The sequence below is a fragment of the Syngnathus typhle genome, linkage group LG9 (assembly GCF_033458585.1).
Source record: "Syngnathus typhle isolate RoL2023-S1 ecotype Sweden linkage group LG9, RoL_Styp_1.0, whole genome shotgun sequence".
NCBI lineage: Eukaryota > Metazoa > Chordata > Actinopteri > Syngnathiformes > Syngnathidae > Syngnathus > Syngnathus typhle.
The window spans coordinates 3898932-3918335 of NC_083746.1; the positions used below are offsets into that span (position 1 = coordinate 3898932).

Sequence of the window (19404 nt, forward strand, 5' to 3'; positions counted from 1 at the left end):
TTTTCGCTTTTACGCCTTTATAACTTCAGCCTGATCAAGTGAGAACTGATCCATGTTGTAATACTTTGATATTCCTCTAGAGGTGGTAGTTAGTTAAGAATGGTGCTACCAAAGGGCTGCATCACTAGCAATGGAATTACCCGGCTGTTTCACTTGCAGCTGTGGACAAAATGGAACAATAAATACACAAGTGAAGCTGTAAAAATATACACGCACACACCAGAAAACGCCACACGCATTGACAGGATAACAAATCAGCAGCTGTCTGTTTGATGCTCTCGTACTGAACAGGTTGATATTTTTAAAACCAAGTTCAGTCTTCTGGCGGATGTGTTGACACTGGCTTGTTTGGTCAGTCTGAGGGGATTTGAGTTCTAGGTTTAGGCTCATTGGAATGGTTTGAACTTGAGGGGGTATCAGGTTTAGGCGGTATTATAATCTTGAGCAACAAATATGGATTTACTGTCGTTGGATATTGCGAAAACTGAATAACGTTTAGACACTTTTTGCATATTCGTCGTATACCAAGGACGAGTTTGTCAATTTCGTGGGACGAAAATGAACGGATTAAACTATTAGTATGGTGGAGGGGCATAAACAAAGTGCAATATTGATTATGAATGAAAAATAGCTGAATTAAGTAAAGACATATTCTTCTTAATAAATATAACAGTCCAAACCTCGTAGACATGCAATCATTTTTTTTTCTTCACAATTTTGAACTCTGCAACCACCGCGTTGGCTGTCGCCAATAGCCTACCCGACATTTGGATGGCAGTCGTGATTAAAATTGTGATGCGAACATTCTGAGAGTGATAGATTACACCTCGACAAGCCTGTTAGGACTGATATCCGCGACCAGTCAACCGGCCCACGTGCGTCTTTTGTGCTTTGTATTTTCAACGTTCCACACATTATCATGACCGTATTTTATTTTTGGGCCAAAGCTCGGCTTTCAAACGACCATTTCACACCATAAAAAGCAGACTAACCTCCGAATCAGTCACCAACATAAACAACTGACCACAAACAAATCACCATAGCTTTTTACTCAAATCTTCGATGATGCGGTACTTCCTTTGGGCTTTTGTCTGCAGTTCGGGCCACAGCTGTCGGGGTTCTTAGCTCACCCCTCCCAAAAAAAGAAAAAACCTCAGGCCACGCGCCACTGAACCGCCAAACATTAAATAGGAGCATTAGACACACCTTGTTAAGGGCTGCTGATGTTTGAGCTGCGGCTGTGGGTGCGTGTCTCATCCTTTGATGAGACCAGATACACACACATGCTCACGACTGCACAAGTCCTCCACATTTGCCCTTTCATAAGCCAGCAGATGTATTCTCTTATTGTCCTCCACTGACGCCTCACTCGGATTTCAGTGTCTGGGCCAAAATACCCGCAAGACTAAAGCTTACCTTTTTCTTGTGTAACGTTTCTGTAATTACGCACTTCTAGCGTCACACCTCAGTAGGGTTGATCCAAACATAAAAATGAATTCACAGCTAAATGATGCTCTGTGTGGCCTGAAAAGGGGAAGGAGAAATCAAACGTTTGGTTTAAAGTGCCAGAGCCTAAAGGCAGGCAGTGTTCATTAATGCGGTGGTCATTTCAATGAAGGCAAGAGCCCCCGAGTTCATTGAGGGGAATATCAATAGGCATAAGAAATGGCCTTAAATGAAGCAGATGTAAAATATTCACTGCTTAAAAATCATGTTATTGGGCAGGAAGAATAAATCAGCATAATAAGATGAAACTGTAAACACTGGAGAGCTGTCCCACTCATCAGGCTTTCAGCAGAGAAAGTTTTTGATGTAATACACAGTGCTTATCAAATCTATAGACCACCACCAAATTTCAGCTTTAGGCCACAGATGCCCAAATTTACACATAATTGATGATTAACAAAACACATTTTTTTCCCGTAATTGGTAAAACATTAAAATTTTGAATTTCTTGGAAAAAACGTATTTAATGTTTCAGCCATTAATTTTCAAATGTACTCTTTCAAAGCAATTAATGTTACTTGAATTCCCAAACATAAAAACATTACCAGTGCTAATGCTGAAGCCAATTAATCTAAAATCCCATTGACATGCTAACGGTAAATTAGCATCGGCTTCTGGGTGTTCTTTCAAAAAACATTCACACACAAATGCTATAGGAACACATACAGACTAGTAATGTACCAATACGTAAAAGGAAATACTCTTCAGAATCTGTGAAAAATAAGTTGTGAATAGCTGAGTTTTGGTATTTACAATAAATCATTGTTTTAAATAATAGTGATTTCAATATTAATCCAAAATAATCACGTTTATTCTTCTTATAATCGTATTATTTTCTTATCTTATTATTTTTGTGCCCTTGTTGTCCAGCCCTTGTTCTTCCCCAACGTTCAAATTTTCACTCTTCCACTGTTGACGACACTCTCAGATAGACTACAGTACCTAAAAACAGCCAAAGTCTAAAAAAGGCTACATTTCCAGATATTTTCGTGCCTACTGCAATTTTCCTCAGATCATTTTTGAAAACATTGTTATGTTCCAATCCAAACAGTCGGCGGCATGTCCACGTCAAATGTGACCCGTGTCAATCAGCAGACATTTCCAGCTGCACTATACTAACACCCATAATACACCCTTGGTCAGGAAATCTATTACTGACTTCAAATGGAATCTTCTTGATGACTTCCTGAGCCTGCTTTACACTATCTAATGCAACCCCCCCACCACCCCTCGGGCTCTGGAGTTTTTGCGTCAGCAGTGCCTTCCTGATTTGTTTTTTGAACACTGCTTGCAATAAACGTTGTCGTCAACTTTAATTATTTTTGAGACTTTCTTGTACTTTAACAAAAACAATCCTTAATCACAGACCAATTTTTAATACTTAAGACAATGACAACGATCTGACCTCAGATTTCAATCGGGCCCTTTCTCTATTTCTGCTCTGTGCAGCCTGTGGTTTATTTCATTACGATTTTTTCCCCACAATGAGTATCACATGAAAAACTTTTTTATCAAATATGGGTGGTTATGTTTTTACTATCAGAATAAAACAGTCCCTATATTGGTAATTGATGTTCTGTGAACACAGAATCTGGCACGATACAAGATGGACCACATTTTATTGAGTTCCGATATACCGTGTTTTCCGCCCTATAAGGCGCACCTTCAATGAATGGCCCATTTTAAAATGTTGTTAATATATAAGGCACACAGAATAAATAACTCACCGTTGCTCAAACGTTAATGCAATCCCAATATAGTAACACTCAGAATAGTGAAAACAATAACACTATATCAATAACTCAACGAACCATGATGATACCCCTCTTGAAGATGTGAATTTCTGTAGTCTTAGTTTATTGAGGTATGCTTATTTTTTGTTTGACCCTGAGATATGTAGGTGTCAAGTTGAAAATGAGATCATGTGTTTCCATGGTCCACCCAGTAGGAAGGAAGAGGGGCACTTGATTCATTGCCACTCCTGCCAGTTCCACTCCCTTAATAGAGTGATGGATCCTGCTTGCTGACACTTTCCACTTTGTGTTTTTTTGTTCCTGAAGGTTTTAAATACTAACATGAGAGCAGTCTCCTGTAGGAGCCTACTTTGTGTTGTAAAGACAACATTATGTGTCATGTTTTTTATTCAACTTGTAAACAGTTGACAATGTTAATTATATAAAATGTGTTCAGTGGTAAAGGTTTCCAGATGGCAACAAGATGACGTTCTTTTTCCGCCCCCATTGAAACTGTAGTTTCAAGATCACTCGTAACTACTTGAATATATTTTGGGAAGATATGGGGGGGTTATGCTGCGTGATATTGTTAGCTGAGTTTGATTGTCTTGGTAATAATATTACAATGTATTTTTTGTAAACTTACTCTCATAGTAATTTTCTGAAAGTCAAATACTTATATGATTATTTACGTAAAAATAGGCAAAAAATGATTATCAACCTCTTCCATTTCCCAAGTCACTATCAAACCCGCCATGACACATTTTGCCTTTTTGAATTGTTGTATTCAAACAGAACAGTTGAATTATTTGAGTATTATTTTCCAATATTGTTTTAACTGAGATTTGGTCTTTTTAAGCTCGATTTCGCGCATGGAGTTATTACCTGAAGTTGTTTTTTGGTTGTTGTTGTTTTTTTTTTCTTCATTTATTTATTCTCTCCCCCCTTTTTGTTTTACTTTTCAAATATTCACTTGCACACGTTGGATTCAGTTATCCGGTGGGATATGTGCGGAATTTCAATTGAAGCAGACCTTCCTACCGCTGCTTGAGTCGCTGGCTTTGTTGTGGTGAAAACAGGTACGCAGGTTCCCCCCCCCCCCCCCCCCCCATGCGGTGCCTGTAAACATGCACAACAGGAGTGACGCACAGAGCTCGGACAAACCTGACAAATCCTGCTTCCGATTCGTGTTACTTTTGTTGAGGGGGAATCTGCTTTTGATTTATTCATTATGGTAGACTTTGGCCTGTTGAAGCCTTAATTTATGCGGGTTGCAGTGTCGAAAATGTTCCATTGGAGCAAATTCTCTATGATTAATTTGGGCAAGTGATGGAAGTTAGGTAGCTAAGGGTTAATTTTAACAGCGTACCACAAAAATGTCGAAGCTTTCAGCTTGGAATCTTTTAATGGGGGGTGCCAGGAGGGGCTATGAGGGGTCTTTTGGCTTGTATAATGCTTTCATGGTTTTGGCAGTCAGATTTTCAAGAAACTTCCTGGTGTGTCAGGATCAATCAGGCCTAAGCCAGTCTTAATTAAAGGCTCGGGGCCGGGCAGAAGTCGAGGGCAAGCGGCATCCCTGTTGGTCAAAAGAATGAAGTGTCTGTCATTACAACACTATAGGGAGCATCATCTTTATGACTCAAATTCCTTTTAAAAAATTCTTCCTGGGCAGTAGTGACATGCCCAAATTGACTATCTCTTCGGGGATTGACATACATTTAGGAATTCATTAAAAATATATAGTATAGTCCTCTAACTTGGATTACAGGAGTCATTTTTATATGTGGCCACTTGGGGGCACAGGCAACTTAAGAAGAGAGAGCTGCAATGAGCTGGGGGGTGTCAGTCAGTGTTTCCGTGACGGTGGTCCATTTAATTAAACAGACCATGATCCAAAAAACCTCAGTCATGACACAACATGGCCCACAGGAGAAAAAAATAAGAGCACAAAAAATTACACAGATGTCACTCTTTTTCCCTTTTCCGCTTTTCTCTTGTTAAAATTCAATTCAATTTCACTCTCCCAAGTGGATCTTTATGGACACCCATCTGCCTAACTTTTTCCGTGTTCCGAGTCGAGAGTATGAGGATATATTTTGGGTGGGAGAGGAGGTAAAGCAATCTGCAGGATGCATCAGATGGTAGGCCGAATATCCTGGCGGTCTGATCGACCATCTGACCTACTGCCTCAGCTGCAGCCACGTCCGAGGCTCGTCACTGCGACCCAGGGCGGCTAAGCTTCTGTTCTGACATTGTTCCTTTCACCACCTTAAATGTTGTTCATTTTCTCTTCAGGTAGCAGCTTTTGTTGGTTGAATCAAGCAGACGTCCCGCTCACTTTTTCTGGTTTTCTCTTCAGTACCCGTACTGCTGGTAACCCAAATTCAGAATCAGGTCTGATAATTTGCTGTATCTATTATTTATTTTTTTGAGGTGGTGTGATTAATTTTATTTATTTCAACGTTTTCAAGTGCAGAAAACAAGATAGCCAAAATGATACCAATGAAAGTGACTAAAAGCGCAATAAAGTGTTTTTTCTTTTTTTCTGGGTTCGGATTGTTCTCAAAGTGTGAGGTGTAAGATTATTTGTCTTTAAAAATAAACCTGAGTTGTTCTCCTCTATAAACTTGATATTGGTAGCAAGAGCCACATAAGATTGCAGTATTTGTAGTCTATTTTTTTTTAAAATCTTTTTATACACCATCTTTTCCACACCATGACGTATTTCCACTCATCTCCAGATCCACATTTGAAATGTATTGAATCACCAGGATTTACTGAGTAATTAACATTAAAATGACACGAGACAACATCCATCAATCTTTTCCTTGTGTATGTCTCGCTTTTCCTAAGTATCTTAGTCTTAAGAACCTGATAGCACTTAGTCCCACCGTTTGGTTTAGCGGTTCTTTAAAAGTAAGCGCTGATCAGTCTGGCCTGTCTGTCTCCCTCCGTCATTACAGATTATCGTAGTGACATGAGTGGCGGAGAAAGCACTCCACCCTCTCCTCTGCCTCCGTTCTATCCATACTCTGTAATCTTGACGTTGGACACCGACCCCCAGTCCAGTGCCAGCTTCACGTGCAGCATGTGCAGTCGTAGCTACCACTCCCCCTTTAACTGGTTTAGCACCTTTTGAAACGTCCTGTGACGATGGGGGCGATTAAAAGTGCACTGACCGCAGTGATGCCACTAAGCACGACTTCTTGACTGTCCTGCTGACGAGAGCAGCGATCTCACTGGGGCTGGACGTTCTTGAGGGTTTGAAAAGAACATTTTAGAAATATTCATGAAAAGTGTAGTATTGTGTAGTAAGTGACAGTTGCAAATCAGTTTTTTTTTTTTTTAAAGATCTTGTCCCTTTCATTCAAAAGTGGAGTATTAAGACATGTTTGCTGATTGGTTCAAAAAATCCTGAGAAGTGATGGTTTATGCCCAACAACAACGTAATATTTTCGCAACAAGAAAATATCCAGACAAGGTTTTCTGCGGCTGTGATGATCAGATTGTGTTTCAGCGGTCGCTGTCATCTCAGGGATGTGGCGCTGTTAATACAGCAGAGTGCACTGTCTGATCTGTACAGCAAACAGTTTGGAACGAAGGCTAGGGCCGTCCTTTCCGAGCCATCCTCGTAGGTTCAGAAGCGCCTTCATCCATACGTGTGGTTTAGGTTTTGGTGCAGAATATTCGACCCTCCAGATGGAGAATTGAACATGAAAATGACCTATGTTATTCAGTGAATTTTATCATGGAATGTATCCTCGGGTTTTTTTGCTGCTGCTTTTGTCTGGGTCAGAATGATAGTCAACTCCTGAAGACTCAGCCAATAATATCGACCCACTATCACACTAAATTTTGCCTGAATAAAAATGACATGATTCAAAATAAATTTGTATCCTTATCATTACAAACGCAAATGTTCTGCAAAACAGAACGGAATACAATGATTTTCACATTTTAATCTAAATCTAATTAAATATGGTGCAAAGATCAAATATATCTTGTTCAAACTGATAATTTAAAATAATAACATCCACTCGTTTTGAATTTGACGCCTGCAAAACGATCAAAAAAGCTAGGTTGGGGCTGTTTCATCACCTTTCCTTTTAATAATACAAATTAAAAAACGGGGACTGAAGATGCTAATTTTAAAGTTTTGTTAATCTGCTCACCTGTAGAAATTTCCAAACAGGTGCCTTTTTTTTTTTTTTTTTTTAACAAACTCCCAATTTTTGATGTCCCTGACCCAACGTATTCTCGAATATTAAACATCTCATCTTTATCATGTCTTCTTATGAATATAGGTTAAAAACTACTTGCAAGTCACAATATTGTTTTAATGTGCATTCCCCCCCCCCCCACACTTGCCAGCTTTATTGAAATTAAAATTTGTGACTCACGGCGTCACTTTCAGTCTCGGAGTGAACCGTGCCACTTTGTTTGTCTTGCCTGAGATTTAAGGCAGTACGGGGATAAAGGGAGGATCCAGTAGTCTTCTTGAGCAAACAAGGACATGGTGACAGCGTTTGGGACAACAAGCGTTCCACGAGAACCGGTCTGTCCTTCCTGCCGACAGTCAACCCCGCCTTTGCGCAACCGCGGCGAACCCCCTCACCCCTTCAGCCCAGGGGCTGTGAACCTGCAAAGGCAGCATAATGAAGCCATATAAGCCTGTTATTTGCTGCTTTACGGCTCGTTTTATGAAGGTGAGTGGACAAGCAGCTCCCAGAATGGTTCCTGTCACTTTACAGATAGCATTACCAAGAGAAAAGGAGAGTTGAGGAGGGAGGGAGGACAGGGCAGGCTGCAGAATGGGCCAGGGCCTTTATGTCACTTGTGCCGTGGCTTTGATGGGCAGCGGCCTGGCTGCAGGCTATCACTGCGACATTTTATTTTACGTCGTCCCCCTTTTGTTTTGGGGGTTTGGAGTGGGGGGTATGACCTATGTACTTATTCCCACCTCCTCTTCACTAATCAATTACCACATTGATCCATTAATCAGACAGGGGGTAGCCAGTGAAAGGCCCCATGGGTATGTCTGAAGAACTGTGGGATAGGCCTTGGGCTATCATGGAGGAGTTTCTTCTCCTGCGGTTCCACTGTTCAACAATTGGCTTAGTCAATGCATCACTGCACTAACCAACGTGTTTATGACCATACAAGGCATTACAATTGTTGCTAAATATCTGGGAGTGCAAGTTCCTTCTAATATCTATGCGGGAAAAAGGTACGTGGAATTGAATTGGTAGTATTTTCCTCATTTTACAAACTTTTTCTCCAAATAGTCCCCTGTTCATAAATACCTGCAAATACAATTGAAAACAATTGAACCAATAACACGATTATTTGACATGTTTTAAACGCTGAGACATGTTTTCAGAAGATTGCATTTTTGGGTTCCCAAAATGGAGTTAACAGTTTTAACAACTGAATTTAAGCACAGTTCAGTGTAAACAGCTGTTTTGTTTTGTTTTTGTGTCCATGGAAAGTAATTTCTACAGGCCTGTGTTCCTGTGGTTCAGCTGGAATAGATAACATGACTACTTTCAAGATTCAAGATGCCAAACAAGAAATCTGACTTCGGTACGGCAACAATTGAACTTTTTTTTTTCCTGCCTTAAATGCTTCTTAGATTTGTTGACATTTTTCAGAGAAATGTTACAGTTTCTTGAATTAGCCAGAGACACAATTTTAAACCTTTTAAAACATTGACTCAAAATTTGCCCATTTCTCTCTCATGTGCTGTTGTCACGTAAACAAGTGATTATTGTCCCTCACGTCAAAGGCCTCTTGGCTATCGAGCCCATGGGAAAATAAAAAGTCCAAATGTTCTTTTGCAAAAAGCCAACAGGGTTCATCAGAAAACATGGAAGCATTTTCAGTTCGAGCAAACATGTTTTTTGTTCGTCTGACAGTTACCATGGCGTTTGGGCAGTAGCATAATTATGTCTGGGGCACAAACAGAAACGGATCTGACGGTCAACAGATTAAAAAAAGAACGGGAAGCTGCGGGAGCGGAAGTCACCACACTCTGATTTGGTTTTGGTGTATCCTTACTAAAGCCATCCCCCCGGTGTTCCTCCGCCATCGCCAAGTGAGTTGACAGAAGCAGGGAATATTTTGGAAGACGCTGAAAGAAGAAAAAGCTGTTCTGCTTGTCGTCCACCCCCCTTTCAGTCTGACCAGGGTCCAGCCGCCACTCCGCCAGCGCTTGTGGGTTTAGTGAACTGAAAAGACACTTCTTGTGTGGATTTTTCAATTCTTCAACATGTCATCGGCCAGGAGTGCTATTGTCCCGCCGCCCTTTCTTTAGACTCCTTCTGCTGAGACAAGTCGTGTCATCCCCTCATGATCAGCACTTTTGTTGCCTTTGTTTTTGCTGCTACCTCAGAAGTCCATCTTGTCTTTTATAAGGCTGCCTTTCATGCATAAGGGAACAGTTGTGGCCTGTTGTGGGGCTGTTCCACTGCATTTCCACCAGTGGGGTTTCTTTTCAATGCCTTCAGAGTAGTACAATGGGCCTCAGAAGGCCTGAATGGCCAATGCAGAGAGCACAATCCTACAGAGGCCGCTTATTTTGTTTTGCCAGAGTCAATAAAAATGCTAAGTTAAAAGCTAACCCCCTTATGTCCTCCTCAAATGGAACGACTTATTTGACCTCTTTTAAGCCTCCCTCTCAATTGACTTTTAATGATAAATTCATTTAAACTGTCAACAAAAGTGTTTTACTCAGCACTTTGCCAATGAATCTTTTATTTGCTGTCCAATGAAAAGCATGTGTGAGCAAGTTTGGGGCATTTTATTGCAGTAAATATAAACTGGAAATTGTCACTTAAAAAAAAAAGGGATGTTTTTCTCTTTTTTTTTTTCCACGAGATGGTGGCAAATGTTTATTTAACCTTGTTGAAAATAATCCATTGTGAATGGCCCCTTAGAGTTGTCGCCCATGAGAAGTCCCTTTTCATAGAATTTAGACGAAAACGATAACATGACTGTCCGTGCCGATGGCGGATCTTCTTTTTCAACCTACAAAACCATTATCATGAAATTGAACAACTAAAAATGAATTTTCTAATTCTGTAGGGTTTCCATTTCATTCGCCCGTACTTGACAAATTTGATTTTGCGTAAAAACAAAACAACTGATTTTGTCCCTTTTATATAAACTAAACAAATATACTGTGATCCTCAACAATTTGATATGCATGCCCTTTGTCGGTTTGCAGCCAGAAATTTACATTGTGAATGATATTTCACGGAATATTGACATGCCAGATTGCTACTGTTGTCATAGTGCTCATGTCCTTTCATTTCGAACATTTGTCTTTCCGGAGTCCTCGATAAAGATGTCTCCCTCCTTCAAAGGAGGTGCGGGATTAAACTCGTTTTATATAGCACGGATGACAAAAGTACACAGTCGTTCCCCCGGCGAAGACCTTGCATAAAAAGCATTGTGTGCTGATTTGTGAGCTTTGAAGAAAGCCGGGGGTCTTTGAGAAGGATTACAGGTAGAACAGGCATTGGCTGCCCAAGATAACTGCCATGACTTCATCCTCATTGTGTAGATTAAGGCATAAAACCCAAACTAATGAGACCCGAAAGAGGGGAGGAAATGGTGGGTGGGTGGGGGTGGGGTTTGAGGATTGTTCATGATGAGGGACGATCAGTATTTTTTAAATCTAAATTATTGCTGCAATGCTAACTGTGAGGCGGAAGTGCTAACCAGTACGTCACCATATTATCTTTTGTATTTATTAGTTTAACTGTTTTGGTCGTTGTGTGACTTGCATTGTTTGATGTACAACACTTGCAGTGGTAGTTGTTTTAAATTGCTCTATAAATAGTGTAGTTTGCATATCCGTCACTCAGTGATTATTGTGTGTGTTGGGGCTGGGGGGGGGAATCTTTAATTTTGTACATTTATCACACGGCATCTACCTGTACTTCCATGCTGGAGGTAATTGTGTAAATCTACATATTGAGTGCATGGCTGTTGTCATTCTCTGTTTTGGAGTGTGGCCTCTTGTTATCTGTCATCATTCATGTGGTACAATGAATATTACCACCTGAATTAGGCCATTATGATGCCAGTTGGAGGCCTGTAGAGTTACAGGAAATGCATTAGATTGTGATAATGAAACAGCTCCAGCAGGCTAATTAATTCAACGATGACACATAAAAATCGAAAAGCAACATAAAACCGTAAGTTATTGGAGCGTATTCAACACGGCATGGGATATTATTTCTCTCTTAGTGTCATTATTCTAGTTCGGTCTGTGGGTGGCTGTTGTTTTGCTTTGTTCCCCTTAACCACTTAATAAGAAGGATGAACACAATGTTTCCAAAAGCTATACACTAATTTCACCCTTGTAACAAAAAAATGGGCCCACATTTCTGTCTGTCCTTGCCTTGTTTTGAGTGCCATTTGGCCCATGTCTGCTGCCATGGCCACCGCCGCTGTTCTTCCTAATGAGAACCAGCACCATATAAACCCACAAACACACACTCACTTCTGATCTTGGACCAGTAAACGCAGCTGCTGTGGCCATGTCCCACCACTTTACAGACGCTTGTATACCCACAAAGCCTCGTGTTATCATAACCTTCCATGTAAAAAATGAAAAAATGACGGGAAGAGAAATAGATTGTTAGTATAATCCCATATGGCATGTTGGAAGGCTGGTTTTAATATGCAAGACAGAGCAGTTTGTCAACCACATGTAGGCTACTGTAACTATTCTATTCTTAAAAAAATGAAAGATAATCTTTATGCATTGCAAAAATTCTGGAAAAAATAATCTAATACCTGATTATAAGGCAAACTGTCGGCTTTTGAGAAAATTGGAGGTTTTTAGGTGCGCCTTATAGTGCGGAAAATACGGTAACCTATTGGGGCAGTCAAAATTAGAGGTTCCCCTGCAAATATTTCATCTACGTACTATTACTATCTACCCATCAGCCCTCTGACACGTTTTCTGTTTTCCTTGATTGAACACTTTTCACAGTCCAAATGCTTGTCATGTATGCAAGAATCAGCCTAATTTACAGGAGTTGCTATGACAACTCACAAGCAGATTACAGCCAAGAATGACTGGAGGGCACGTGGAAGCATTGTTGACAGGATTAAGCGGCAGTTGACGTGCTTTTACCTCCTCTTTTTTTTTTTTTTATATATATAAAGCCAAAGACAAGTGAAGTGTAGAATAATTCTTCTCTTTTTGTAAGACCACAAAAGAAAAGCTCTTCATCCTCTTTTTGTAGCCATCGCACAAAAGGTCACTGACACAATCAACCAACTATATGATCCTTCTTAGTGAGATTTTGTTGTGAAAGATAAGGTTCCTTGTAAATAAATGAATCGCTTGTTCTAAGGGTGGCCACAAATGTCAAGTAGAGCATTTGCAAGGTAGCAAAGAAAATAATTAACACTCAAAAAATGTTGCTTCAACATTTGATGGGGTTTTTCCCCCCCCCCAAAACTAGACACAATGTGGTGGTCAACACATCTGATTGTTCTGAAACGAATAGTTTTTTTTTTTTCCGAGCATACTTCTATCCTTGCCATATAAGATTCTGTTTTCTCCTTATCGATATTGTTTTTTTTCCCGCTACCCCTATTTCTGCGGCGTTGATTTGTATTTGAAATCATAGTTAAAACATTTTATGACTACTTGGGGCGTGGCTGTGTGGTCGGGGCATAGAATGACAAATGTTTACACTCATCACATCTCATTGCTGCTGCTTTTATCAAAACTGGCCTTGCCGGAGGTCTGTGCTCCACTCCATGACTCTGCTATACAACCACAACAACCACCCCCGCCAACTCCCCGAGACACTGAGCAGTGTGGCTGCATTAGCATATGAGTGGCTGAGCGTTTGGGTGAGTTTGTCTTCAACAAAAGAAAACTAAAGCCTAGGTCATCGCATATATCCCCTCCACTTCAATGAGCAGCTGAAGGGCAAACAGAACCAAACATTGATAGACTTTCACTGTTGTCAACATGTTTACCATTAAAGTTGTTTATATTATGAAAATGAATGCAACAACAACCTTTGATTATTCAGTGACCTCAACCCTGCATTCATACTGTATAAGGTCTTCTAATGTATGCCACGAATACGTGAATTAATGTGTGCTTATGTTGTGCATACCTATTTTTGTTAACAGGAATGGTGTCGGGCTCAGGTTGTTCACCAAGGGATGGCGTCACCGCCATGAAACTGCAGGTGCTTCGCTGCCCTATGTACCCCGCAGAGCCGTGCTCTACTGCCCCGGCAATGATGAGCGAAAGCTGAGGAAACTGGCCACACTGGACGTTGATTGCGCCGTCCTAGACTGCGAGGATGGCGTAGCCCTCAGCAAAAAGGTAGTCATCCCAAATTGTTTTTTTTTTCATGGTAGGATCACATTAAAAACTACTGCGCTATTTCCACCATGTTGGCACCCTGTTACTCTAGCCTGTTTTATTCAAAGATCCAATGCAACAAAGGTATAAGGCGATCTGCCTGTGTTTTACCGTGTAACATCATCAGCATTTGGTGTGCTGCTTTAAAAACTTGCCTCCAAGTTAAAAGGTTGGGAGAAGTGTCAGCTAGTGAACGTTATATGCCGGTGCCAAGACAGCAGAAGATTCTGAGTTTGTTTAGCAAAACAGGAAAAGTGGCTAAAAGTGCGGATTTGGGACATTTTTGTTATTCTTAATATCTATATGCATTGATCCAAAAAAAAAAAAAAAATCATCCATATGCACAATTGGGTTTCAGTAATGGTCTTACTTTTGACCTAAATTACAACTCTCCGGCCGACAGGTGCTTTCACACTTAATCCCATAAAGGCAAACTACCTAAGTAAGATGTTTCAAGCAAGCACATTTCTCCCTATTATATTGGTATAAAGGCAGCAATGCCCCCCTCCCAAGCTTTCTTTAAAACAAGGTGACCACGTCCCACTGGGCAAGCAGTGGGAAAGCAGCAGATGCAGCAGGTTAAAAGCATTCTCCTCCCACTCACCATTGGGCCTTCTGAACTGTCCATGAAATTGTGATTGGAGATCAGGATAAAGAGTTGGCCCGGGTGCAACAAAGAAAAAAAAGTGAGCTAACAAAGGTTTTTAAGTCATGATAATAAAGATGATTGATATGGCTGCAGGCCGTTCCTGTAGTTAGACAAAGGCAATAAGATGACGGGCCGCGTGACTGACAGCTCGGAGCTGTGACCCCGTGATGATGTCACAGCTTTGGTCCACAGGAATGCAGCCATTCAGACTCGAGAGGAATTCCCAGGTTCTGACCCTGTATGTAAGTGCATCCAAAATAGTTTACTTTCAACCTACTTTTTTTTAAATAAAAGAAGACAAAATATTAGGTTCCACTAATGGTACAGGTATCAAAAATGCATCCTATTAGAACAAATCCTGTCAATAATGGTAAGGTATACAATCATTTATCATTGGTTCATCGGTTTCCAAGACTGTATTGCACCACAAGAAAAGCTATTTTATTAAATATTCTATCCTCTATTTCACATTTATATATTATGGATCTGAAATGGAAAAAAAAGAATCATTGCATAAAAAAAATAACATTTAAATATAATGAATATGTATACATATGTGTTTCTATCTGTGTACATGTTCATATTTATATTAGGGCTGCCAGTTTTGCTATGTTGCTAGTGGACTGGCCCCCCCAATCGTAGTGGCGAGTATTGGACTGATCATATGTAAATCACAGCATAGCACAGGCGATTGCCCATTTTTGATTTCTTTCAGTTTTTACAAAATTATTGTCTGGTAAAAATTAAAACCTATGCATATAGTTATTCTTTACAACGTGACTCCTGGCCTGGCATGCATATCCAAACAGTTTTGTTTGATTCTTCACAATTACTTTTCTGTACGCAAAACCTTCAAGTTTTTACTACCGTAATTTTCGGACTATAAGTCGCACCGGAGTATAAGTCGCACCAGCCATAAAATGCCCAAAAAAAGTGAAAAAAAAACATGTCTATGTATATAAGTCGCTCCTGAGTATAAGTCGCCCCCCTCCACACCAAACTATGAAAAAAAACGTGACTTATAGTCCGGAAATTACGGTAGTTTCTTTTCTCGCCAGTGTACCTTTTAATGTTTGCTTTTTACGATCTGCCACCTTCACCTTTAAAACTTGCTGAGGACCTACTTTAATTACTTGCCACTTTGACTCCCAAAATGTCCGCCCTCCATTTTGGCAGTAGCGCCGGCTGCTTAGGAAGCGGGGATGAGAGACGGACCAAAGGGTCAAAGCCACAGAGAGCTTGCTAACTGTCAGCATGGACCCGTAGGGGAGTGGAGGGAGGGAAGATAAGGCTGACTGCTCTAACACTCTTACACATATCATCATATCTGTATGATCAGTGGGCTGGAGGAAGAGGGGGAGTTGAAACCCTGGAGCGGAACTGACGGCTACACCTGTCCTCTGTCCTCATCTTTTCCTCGCCATCTTTTTTGCCCTCCTCTTGTACTCGTCCCTCCGCTGCAGGTTCCTCTGGGTTAAGATGGTTCCCTCCTGGTCTCTTGGTTGCCCTATGGTCCACTTTTCCCCTCCCTGGCGTGTGTCTCTCTGTCTCTTTTCCCCACATGGGTCCCTCCATTCTCCACCCCCTGCCCTCCTCTGCCTTCCCTGCCTTAGAGATTCTCTCCTAATCCTTGGAAATTTGGAACTAATGAACTAACTGCTGAGCCGCTGCTACGGAGCTTGCTCCCAAACTATACTGTACTTCACACTCGATTTCCTCTCCAGATGGCACGGTGGCTTGGCAGACCCGGTGGGAGGGAGGGAGGCAGGGAGGGGTAGGCACCTCACTCACTCTCATGAGCCTGCGGATGCAGACACACACATACACACGCGCACACACAGAGACATGTTTACCAGACAAGTACACAAACACTGTTGACCTGAACTACTTGTATGCAAGGATACTTTCCTGTTTTCCTCTCTTTCAACATTTTGTGGATTTCTTATGTTCTGAAGGCTTAGGAATCCCAACACCATCTTGCAAGCAACAGGATTACAGCATAAACAGCTTTTGCAAAGGCTATGCAGAAATAACTTAACGATGATTTGTAGTTTTGAAATGCTACGGCACGTCAAGCCAAGAGCTTCAATAATTTATTCGACACAAAGGGACAGTAAACATGCTAAAATACAATGCACACCAATTTGTCAATAATTTACTTGAGCATTCTTTTTTAAAAGCAAAATGCTTCTAAACCGCAAAAATAAACAAACGGTTACGACTACATTCTGAGATTCCACTGATTACGTAGTTAATTTACTGAAATTTATTTGAACAAGTTTACAAATTTACTTGATTATGGCAAGAACATTTCCAATTGTTAAAACTGTTAACCAATGTCTGGCCAACGTTTGTTCAACCTTTTGCAACCTTGTACAAACCCTGACCATACAAATAACATTCAGCTCTTGAAAACAAAGATCATGCAGTCACATAGTAATAATTGCGTTCATGGTCAATTTTGTATCAGTCATTGATGGGCCAGATTAAAAATAGCAAGTGGTTGGATTTCGCTCACTGGCCAGGGTATTGTTCAAATCTATTGGTCTGACTACAAAATTGGATTTGCCGGTAAGTAGAGCCTATTCTATTCTATTCTATTCTATTCTATTCTATTCTATTCTATTCTATTCTATTCTATTCTATTCTATTCTATTCTATTCTATTCTATTCTATTCTATTCTATTCTTGTGCTCACAGGATTGAACATCGTTACTTTTCAATATGAATCAGCAAACTGATGGTTTTCATTCCGCTGGTCTTCCTGTGAGTCACTGAAGCAGAGAAAAGCCTGCCTCGTTGTGGTGTGAGCATCTGAGCGGAGATTAGATGTTCAGTGCATGACATTATTACGCGCTATTACCTTTTTGCTGTCGGCGGTGCAGTCACAATATGAGCTATGGCCTATGCATGAACTGGTGTCCGACACCAGAGATTTTCAATTTTACATAAATTATGCAGTCAACTGTCAACTGCTGCATGACCTCGGTTGAGTGTTGGTACTTATTCCTGCAGACACTAGAAGATCTACTCTGCCTTGAAGTGGTCTCAAATGACTAAACTCTTGACAAGCTCCTGGGAAATATTGATTTAGTCTCTTGGCCCATGAATACTGAATATTTTGTATTTAGAGTTTTAAGTATGTGGGTATGTTTACCGCCAACTTTAAATGTGTGCTTGACATCAAAAAAGGCCCAGAAGATTTGATGCAAATTTTCAATGTGGCTGCCAAGACTCACAAATGGGGATTGAGCCTCGCATCAAGTAATAGAGCCATACAAATACAGCATCTGGAAAAAAAATATATATATATTAGATGGATGGATGGATAAATAGAGCGTATTCCAATTATTTGTAGTTCTGCAATCATCAAAAGTAGAGAAAATGACAAATAATTCAAGGATAGTGGTATTGTCTGTAGTCCAACACGACTACGAGGCTTTGAACCTGACAATCCCATTTTTAAGAGTCTCTGCTTTGGAAAATCTTGAAATTGGCCATTTCATTACCGATGTAGTTTTGCTGGAATTGTGACAGTGGGAAAGCGGAAACACTGCAGTCAAGGAATAACCTGGTTGAATTAGATCCTCCTTATTGAACTTTAACTCCATGTTCATTTTCTTGTCGATTGTGATGTCAACAAGGCGGTAGCCATGCTGAGTCAAGTGTAGTCTGGACTCGACGGGATCCCCGAGCTCCAGGATGCGCGTTAAGGAGCTGCTTGTTCGCTCACGTTCAGCGGCCCTGCCTATCCTGGCTGACTAGTTACCCACCTGCCTTCTCTGCATGTCAGCTTCTAATGATGAAGATGATGGAGAGAATCAAAGAGGAAATGGAGCTGATGTTGGGGAGAGCGCTCCATGGGGCACCAGGTGGTAGGGAGAAGGAGCTTTGAAGGAACCTGTTGGACGGCTGTCCATTAATCTTGTTCAAAGGTTTTTATTCAAGCCTCGAGTATCACAACCCATAGGGGTCAAGGTGTCTTGTAGAATAATATTCCTTACTTTCTTTTGCTTTGTGAGCTGACCATCTCCCTTGACATTCTTGGCATCTTGGCCTTAGGAATAGCATCAAGGTTTCTGGTACACCAGTACAAGAGAAGTACAGCATTTTTATTCCGTTTCTAGTTACACTGCAACCGTTCATCTCTTGATCCAACAATATTCAAGGCTTGCTTGATTTGTAGATGGCAGTTGATTTGGTCCGGTGCTCAATGTCAGACAGTAGTTCACGTGAATCAGTTTTCCACGGTCACCACCACCAACAGATGTCCTGGCAGGTTTATGAAACATAAATGATGGCCTTGTAAATTACCCTTTGCGTTTTAAATTACAAAAGATGACGCTTGCAGTCGTTGATGGCTCATGAGCGTGACGGTAAAATGGTGCAATGAGAGGTTCCAAGATGACCAACATTGACCCTTTTAAAATACTGGTAGATCCTTTTCTATGTGTATATTCAGATATATTATGCACTTTAATACTATATTTGATTCATCCAAAGGTGTTCGTAACAGTACAGTTCTGCATTCTCGTAGCTCCTAATTCGGACTGTTGTCTCGGTAGCTGTCCCGTTAATGGAGGGGATCACATGACTGAATCTAATTAAAGTCAACCTAAATTTATATATATTTTTATGTGTCTCTCCCCGTCTCCATTATATTTGTTGACAATATCTGTTTGAATCATACTTCTGTATTTTAGAAGGTCTCCTTTTACCTGCAAGATAGTCTTTAAAATTAAATCATGTTGATTGATTATGAAAATGAAAACCTTTGAAAGACAAATTATCGTAATTTAATTCTGAAATGTTTTATCCAAAAGCAGGCGAGTGTAACAGAATGACAGAAAAAAAGGAATATGAGAGCAAACTCTTGAATGAGACACCCTTAACAAAATAACTTTGACCAAATGATGACAGAATGTAAACTTATTGCCTGTAACCTTGCTCCATTCTCTTTTGTCGCTTTTTTATTGGTATACAGTAACTTGGTAATGTTTACAATTGCTAGTTAAATAGTAGCAGATGATTTCATTGTTTTAAGAAGTTGCTATTTCAACCTTAACTGATCAAGCAAACTTCTCAATGATCACCCAAACTCAGTTACCCAT

At 40.5% G+C, this 19404-nt stretch overlaps 1 protein-coding gene across 1 annotated transcript in view; it reads left to right on the plus strand.

Moving 5' to 3' along the window:
* The window catches only part of clybl (citrate lyase beta like), a 45886-nt gene that overhangs the window by 7777 nt on the left and 18705 nt on the right, over positions 1 to 19404 (plus strand). The window contains exon 2 of the mRNA XM_061287654.1: positions 13407 to 13605. Coding sequence (XP_061143638.1) covers positions 13407 to 13605 — 199 coding nt within the window. The remainder of the gene's footprint in view (positions 1 to 13406; positions 13606 to 19404) is intronic.